The sequence below is a fragment of the Priapulus caudatus genome, unplaced genomic scaffold (assembly GCF_000485595.1).
Source record: "Priapulus caudatus unplaced genomic scaffold, Priapulus_caudatus-5.0.1 Scaffold1227, whole genome shotgun sequence".
Lineage (NCBI taxonomy): Eukaryota > Metazoa > Priapulida > Priapulimorpha > Priapulimorphida > Priapulidae > Priapulus > Priapulus caudatus.
Window position 1 is genome coordinate 43022 of NW_014578288.1, and position 8356 is coordinate 51377.

General features: G+C 47.8%; 1 protein-coding gene and 1 long non-coding RNA gene across 3 annotated transcripts in view; both read left to right on the forward strand.

The window, feature by feature from the left end:
* LOC106815884 (cadherin EGF LAG seven-pass G-type receptor 1-like) overlaps positions 1–8356 on the forward strand; it is a 15983-nt gene that overhangs the window by 5740 nt on the left and 1887 nt on the right. For both annotated transcript variants that reach the window (XM_014820408.1, XM_014820409.1), the window contains exon 7: positions 8027–8257. In XM_014820408.1, the coding sequence (XP_014675894.1) occupies positions 8027–8257 (231 nt within the window). The remainder of the gene's footprint in view (positions 1–8026; positions 8258–8356) is intronic.
* Positions 2324–4364, forward strand: LOC106815885. The gene is made up of 3 exons (XR_001394803.1): positions 2324–2418; positions 3921–3987; positions 4302–4364. It is a non-coding gene; the product is annotated as an uncharacterized LOC106815885 (long non-coding RNA).

An 8356-nucleotide genomic window follows, 5' to 3' on the forward strand; every position in this document is an offset into this window, starting at 1 on the left:
AAATCCGGTATACTGGTGTGTGCATGTAGTCATCTGCGAAACCTCACGAACATACACCCGACTACTGCCCAATCTGCCGCAAATAAACGGTGGTCCTGGCACCTCTGCCAGCAATATATAGGTATCGAATCAAACTCCCCATGGCACAAGCCCTGCCAGGCAAATAAATACGGTGAGCTACTGGCATCCTGCCATGCAAGAACGTCGAGCGCACTGGCAACGTGCGCAAGCACCTCACTCACCTAGCATAAGGATTTCTGTAGTCGTGTGTATTAAGCATGTAACTCATACACTGTACCTGCCGGGTAGTACCAAACCTCGAACGGTGAAAGTCCTGGCACCGCGGCGCTGCCAGAATAACACCGGTGAGTACTGGCACCCTGCCAAGCAGTACGACCGCGTGAGTCCTGGCACCACTGCCAGCAATACACGGTGAGTCTTGGCACCCTGCCAGCACTACACGGTGAGCTCTGAACCCTGTGCCAGCAATAAACGGTGAGTCCTGGCACCCTGCCAGCAATAAACGGTGAGTCCTGGCACCCTGCCAGCAATAAACGGTGAGTCCTGGCACTGCCCAGCAGTAAACGGTGAGTCTTGGGATCCTGCCAGCAATAAGCGGTGAGTCCTGGCACCCTGCCAGCAGTAAACGGTGAGTCTTGGGATCCTGCCAGCAATAAGCGGTGAGTCCTGTACTCCTGGCACCCTGCCAGCAATAAACGGTGAGTCCCGCTGCAGGGTTGGCAGCAATATAGTGGAGATCGGAATAAGTAGCGGTTGTCGGAATTCTGGAGTCTGTTGGAGTAGAGTTACGTGGTGATTGAGAATAAGGGTCCAGACTAGGAGATGTAACAGTGTCAGGGATGACTCATTGTTATCTTTACAGAGCGCTGGAGAATGGTCCGAAAGGGCTGCGTGACGGAGACTAGGAACGCCACGCACGTCCGTTGTTCCTCTAATCACCTCAGCATCTACGCCGTCATCATGGACGTGTCAGCCATAGAGGTGAGCATCTGATTAATAATGTATTACCGGTCTCGTTACTACCAACTGTCTCGCGCAGTCTCCCCATCACTCCGCCCGCACTTGTTTTCTCGCACGTAGCTTGTGATTCGTCATTAATTGTGCTGTTAGTCATGGTTGTTGGCAGACGAGAAGTTAATAGCAAAGAGGTAACAGATACAGCAGAGAGAGATAATGGATATAAATTGGTGTGATTAACGTTTATTCTCTGTCCTGATAATATCAGGAGTAAGATAATATAGGATATCCTATATTATCTTACTCCTGATAATATGTAATAATATTGGGGGGTACGGTTAACAATGTAAAATCTATATTTCAACTCTCTTTTCCTCATCCTAATCCCTGTCTAGTACGAGGAGCGACGAGTCTAGCTCGAAATAATATAGAAAAAAAAAACAATGTTTGTGTTTTTATTTAGCATCAATTTTCCGATTATTGAAACTTCCAAAGTGCCTTGTGGACTAATGTAATGCTACACCCTCAGTAGCAGCAGTAGCAGCCAGTAGCAGCAAATAGCAGCACAGTAGCATCAGTAATAGCAGTAGTAGCAGCAGCAGCAAGTAGCAGCAAGCAGCAGCAGTAGCAGCAGTTAGCAAGCAGCAGCAGCAGTAGGCAGCAGCAGCAGCAGTAGCAGGCAGTAGCAGCAGTGCAGCAGCACACAGCGATAGCAGCTAGCAGCAGCAGCAGCAGTATCGAGCAGCAGTAGCATAGTATAGACTGGACAATGTCACGCTAACCACCTTCTCTGCATTCTAGGTACGAGGACCGAGCGCGGTGGCCGCTAGCGGTCGTCACCTACATCGTATCCCGAGGAATCTCGCTCGTCTGCCTCGTGCGCAGCGGCTCGTTATCTTCTGCTGCCTGATGGGCATGCCAGACGAACAGCAGCAGCATCCACCAGCATCTCGTGCTCTCCATCTTTCTCGTGCTGACTCATCTTCCTGGTTGGCATCAACCAAACACAGAATGAGGTGAGTGGAGAGGGAGGACGGGGGAGAGAGAGGGTGAGAGGGAGAGGAGAGAGAGGGTGAGGGAGAGTGTGAGAGAGGCTAACGAGAGGGAGAGGGGAGAGCGAGAGAGAGAGAGCAGATAGTGAGAGAATCAGAGGTGCTGAAAGTGAGAGAGAGCGAGAGAGATAGGGAGTAAGAAAAAAGACAAAAGCAGGAAGAAAGGATAGAGAGAGATAGAGGATAGATGCTATCGCTGCATCACAACTGCTTATTCCCATTACAGGTTGGATGTAAGGTGGTGGCCATCTTGCTGGCCACTACTTTCTTCTGGTGTCACGTTCAGCTGGATCTTCGTCGAAGTCATGGCATCTCTACCGGATAGCTGACCGAGATGTCGAGACATTAACCATGGCCAGATGCGCTTCTTACTACGTGCTTAGCTACGGTACGGGGGATTCACCTGAACCCTGTATATACTTCTACTAATGTGTTAGGCATAATGTAGGGATTCCGTGAAACCCTGTATAACTTCTACTACGCTGCTAGGCTACGAGTAGGGCACTTCACTGAAACCACTGTATTAACTTCTACTACGTGATAGCCTACGTGAGGCGATTCCTGAAAACCCACTGATACATTTCCTACTAGTTGCTAGCTATGGTAGGGGATTCACTGAAACAGCCTCGTATGACACTTCACTATGTGCTTAGGCCTAATGGTAGGGAGTTTACTGAACCCTGGTATAATTCTACTACGTTGCTAGGCTACGTAGGGATTGCACTTGAAACCCTGTATTAGCTTCTATACATGTTACCGGCTGACTGGTATGGGATTCAGCTGAAACCCTGTATAACTTCTACTATGTGCTAGGCTACGGTAAGGATTCACTGAAACCCTGTAGAACTTCTACTGATGTGTTAGGCTATATGTAGGGAGTTACTGAAACCCTGTAATTACACTTCTACTACAATGCTAGGCTACTGGTAGGGATTCACTGACAACCCTGTATAACTTCTAGCTATGTGTTAGCTATGGGTAGGGAGTTAACTCGAAACCCTGTATAACTTCCTACTACACTGCTAGGCTAGCGGTAGGGATTCACCTGAAACCCTGTATAACTTCTAGCGATGTGTTAGGCTATGGTAGGATCTCACTGAAACCCTTTAATAACTTCTACTATGTGTTAGGTACGTAGGGATTGCACTGAAACGCCAGGGGGGGGGGGGGGGGGGGGGGGGGGGGGGGGGAGGGGACGCTGGTATAACTTTCACTACGTGCTAGGCTATGGTAGGGATTCAGCCTGAAACCCTGTATAAGCTTCTACTATTGTGTTAGGACCTTGGTAGTGATTCACTGAACCCTTATAACTTCTCACTATGTGTTAGGCTAATGGTAGGGAAATTCACTGAAACCCTGTATAACTTCTAACTATGTGCTAGGCTTACGGTAGGGATTCACTGAAACCGCTTGTATAACTTCTACTATGTGTTAGGCAAATTGTAGGGATTTCATGAAACCCTGTATACACTTCCTACTATGTGTTAGGCTACGGTAGGGAATTCACTAGAAACCCTGTATACAAAAACTTTCCTACTATGTGTTCAGGCTTAATGTAGGAAATTCCGCTTAAACCTGTATAACTCTAATGATGCTGTTTAGGCTACAGTAGGGAATCACTGAAACCCTGTATAACTTCTACTCTGCTGTCAATGGACCCAGTCTATATACATTTCGAAATATTACTGTAGAAGGCTTCTTGTGTGTTGAATCTAATACTAGGCTACGGCGTCATTCTCTTGCGAAGGCGATCCATGATGGAGTTGATGAGTGAGGTGAGATAGACATGCGTTACTGAGTTAAATACGGCTGAGAGAGAGAGAGAGAGGCTGTGTCATGTGCTAGTGCTTTACTTGCGTCGTGGTAATGTGAGCTGCTCTTGTGTTTCAGGCGCACCGGCCATCATCGTGGGACTGGCCGTGGGATTGAAGCCTGATGGATACGGCAATGCGCAGTTGTAAGCTTGCGGTACTTCTCATCTCTCCACACACACTTCATCATGCTCTTTTATCCACAGGCTTCAAAATACATGTAACATCAAACTGAAAAAAAAACTCGACTCAATAATATTTACAATAATAAATAATTATACAATAAATATAAAATAATAATTACACGACTGCTAAATTCCCGATACTAAGCATATGCATGGCATCTGTGTATGCTTACCAGTGATCTTTCTATAATATAGGGTTGGCATTGCATTCGGCGGTTATACGCTAATCAAAAATGGGTTTTTATAACGCTTGTATTTTTATTTCCTGTGCGCAGTTGCTGGCTGTCTACCGAGGACAGCCTGATCTGGAGCTTTGTGGGGCAGTCTGTGCCATTGTATGCTTGTGAGTAATTCGGCCTTTAGAAACCCATAGTAGTGCGCAGCAGTTACTAAAATGTGTACCTTAACTCTCAAACTTCAATTTTCCGTGAAATCACTATATAATCGCGCAAAAATCATGTTTTGTGAACCGATCACACCTTCCAGCACTTAAGACTGATACAAAAGATGTATCGCAAAATCAGAGCAAAGACTTGCCTGGCTAGTGTGGCGCGTAGCTAAACGTATGCTCATGGTACCCTTGACTTCAAATGTTTCTGTCCATCGTTTCAGATGAACCATCGTCACGTTCGAGTCTGGCAATCAGGTGATGTTGAAGTGAGGCCAGAAGCACCACCATGGAGTACGCCAGTTCAGCATGTTCAGGTATGCCGTGGTATGCCATGCAAACTATCACACACCTCCTTTAAGACATCATTAATATTGGGCTAATCAACCGGACTGATGTAGCACGCCATTGTTAGCTTCAGGGTCAGCGGCTGCATTCGCGTATCGCCATGCAACTATTGACATCCCCTTAAGACAGCATATATTCACCTTATACATTGTAATTGATGTTTTACATTATGTTAGTTTAGGGTTAGGGATGCATATGCCAGCAACATATCACATCCCATTTACTTCATGTACACCACCTAATCACATGTAACTGATATACACATCAATGTTATAGTAGCTGTAGGCTGCGTATGCCATCGCAACTATCTCCCTCCTGTTTCTCCGTAGGACTCGTGGTCTGAAGCTGCGGCGTGATCCTCGCTGGTCCGTTTGCCTTAGGGACGTGACGCATGGCGTTCGTCCTCCTCGCCGTGAACTGCAACATCACACGTTCCATTCTATCTGTTTTGCGATCTTCACGCTCTTCCCAGGAGATTTGTTCCGCCATCCTCATCTTTCCAACTGCTCTTCACAAGCGGGTAAGCGACACATAGTGATCGACTTCGGCTACACGCGAGCAAAGGATAAAGACTTGCGTGTGCGGCGGTGACGAGCGTAGGTGGGGTCACCGAACAAACGTGTTCAGCTCTAACGTCATGATAAATTCTGGGGGGGGTCATTGTCGAAAACATGATAAGTAATTACAAAGTTATTGGGGGGATCGTTGTCAGAAACATGAGTAATTACACAGTTCTGGGGGCGTTGTTCAGAAAACTGATGAGTTGTCGTTCACCTTAACTCTTTAAGCGTTGCCACCACAAAAGTGCCACATGGTCGGTAATGATTTCGATGTTCGCGTGGCGCATTGTCGGCGGGCAACGCGGTTTCATGGTCGCTTGTTTTGGTTTGCGTCTCCTCAGGTACGAGTGGACTGAGGTAGACAATGGGCGCGCTCCGCGGTCAGGAGGAGGAGTTTGATGACGGTATCTCGCCACGGATAGCAGAGCTGCCCGCAGGTAGCTCTAGCTCTCGCCTTGATTAGTTGAGATTTCTCTTCGCTCTCTCTTCTTTTCTCTCCTATCTTTTCTCTCTCTCTTCTCTCTCGTGCTCTCGGCCTAAGTTAGGCCCTAAATATTCCCCTAAAAATGTGGCCCTAAATAGGCCAGCTTCCTCCTCTCCTTCCCCTCTTTTTCTGATTCAAGCAAAATACCTGAAGATTTTTTAACCAATGTCAGCACACTCTTTATTCTGTGCCGTCAGACTACTCGATCACTCTCTCTCAGACCGCTCCATAACTTTGTGATTTATGGCGTTCAGACATCCGTCGACGACGCCTTCGTAACTTTTTTCGTTGTTTTCCCCGCCACTAGAGGTCAGCACTCGCAGTACCACAAACCACGCACGTCGACGGTCTGCAGGATCAACATCCGCGTTCGCACGACGTCAAGACGATCACTCCGCGGGAAAGACAGAGAGCCTCACGGTCGGCTGTACCGGCCCGACGCTGGTGCCACCTTCGGCCAGCACCGAGCACCAGCACGTCCGTCAGCTCCGAAAGCGTTTGCTGAACGTCGCGAGCGGCCTCCAGGGGGCGCCGTCGGCCGGAGGCGCGCTCCGTTACAAGAACAAGCAACGTGTCGGCTTTCCACAGTGAGTGCTAGATGTGTATGACAATACGTATTGTATAGTATGTGTATATACTGCATGTTGTGTAGTAACGTTTACCTGTTATGTTGTGAATCGATGACATGTCGTTTTCCACAGTGAATGTTAGATTTACGCCTTAGTGATTAATGCCTCTACTTACTATACTATATGTGAATATATATGCCTCTTATAGTGAATGCCTCATAAGAAAATCTCAATTAGTGAGTGTTATTCGTCTGTGGCCATATCTCTCCATTTTAGATTTCTCACCTACATCGCACCTATCCACTGTGATTTCTCACCGTACATTCATACGCTGCTCCACCCCTGTGATTTCCTCACTCTAACAGTCATATAACCTGCAGGCTGTGATTTCTCACCTGGCGTCGTTAACCTGTCTGCTGTAGATCGGCACAGGTAAGCGTGTGTCCACCCTAACCCACTACATCCCACCTGTCACACTGTGATTTCTCACTACATCGCAACCTGTCACCTGTTGATTTCTCGACCCGGGTCGTCAACTGCTTTGTCCTGCTGTAAATGCGGACACAGGTGAAAGTGTGTCACCCCAAAGCAGCAGCGCAATCGTCACCGAAGACGTCGTGCCGAGTGCCGACAGCGAACTTTCCGACGCTTGACCTGAAACCTCGCCTCCTCCCATCGTCCGACGAGGAGGAGGAGGAGGAGGGCGGTAGGCGTCGGTCGAGGAGAAGCCGAAGAACGACTGGAAGAACATCCCGACAGAAGCGGGCGTGGCGGCGGGGTGCGGCGAGGTCGGACACCGGGCCAGCTTCGCGCGGAATGTCGGTTGGCGCCACCTACAGTCCCGGCTCACAGCACCGGCGCCGAAACACAGGTAAGTGTGTAGTGTATGGGGGAGCCACCGATACGCAATCAAATTAATTAATGCTAATTTAGTGCTAACGTTAATATTTAGTTGTTAAATCTAATAGTTGCAGTTTAATAGTAGTGGTAGTGGTAGTAGTGGTAGTGTTAGTAATCGAAACAGTATTAGTAGTAATACTAGTATTAGTAGTATTACTAGTATTAGTAGTATTACTAGTATTAGTAGTATTACTAGTATTAGTAGTATTACTAGTATTAGTAGTATTACTAGTATTAGTAGTATTAGTATAATGATAGAGTGTGCGCTGTGGGTAGCTAAATTTATGCGCAGGGTAATTGTCGTACTATTGTAACTATCGGAGTACAAGTGTTGTGTAAACTTACAACGCTGTTTTGATGGTGTACGACGGACGATTCATGTAAAACAAGTCTTCTACAAAAAGTGTTAGGTAGTTATTAGTTTGAATATATAATATAATATACAGTGTTTCCCCTGGCCAAAAAGGTCTATGAGGTGGTAAATGTTTTTTGGGATGTGTTTGTGCATTTCGGGGTCTTAGCAAGAGCGAGCAGCGCAGGTGCTGGCCAGGCTGGGGGGTCCGGGGGCATGCTCCCCCGGAAATCTTTGAAAAAATGGTGGAATTTGGTGCATTCTAAGCTATGCTGAATACATTCTATGAGACTCTTGAATCTCTTTTTCAAGTTGTCAAAAGTTTCGTCAGCGAGGCGCTGTTTTGGACAAATTTCTGTGTGGCGGCTTTGCAAATGTATGATTAATAATCTTTCTCAGGTCTCACGTACCCGCGGACGGCGTCGATGGGGGTGAGGGCGGGAGAGGGCGGCGTCCCACCCGTCCCCTCTTACCGGCAGCCACTGCAGCTAGGCTCCTCCTTCCCGCGCGCGACAAAGCCGCCGCGATTCTGGGAGCCAGATGGCGCCTCTCGCGTGCATTCACCGAGCAACTTGGCGGGGTCGCGGTCGAGTGCCGACGGGAAGGTGCGCACGCCCATCAGTGACATAGGTGAGTGAGACGGAGTTAGTCGGTGCTAGGTGTGTGTGTGTGTGTGTGTGTGTGTGTGTGTGTGTGTGTGTGTGTGTGTGTGTGTGTGTGTGTGTGTGT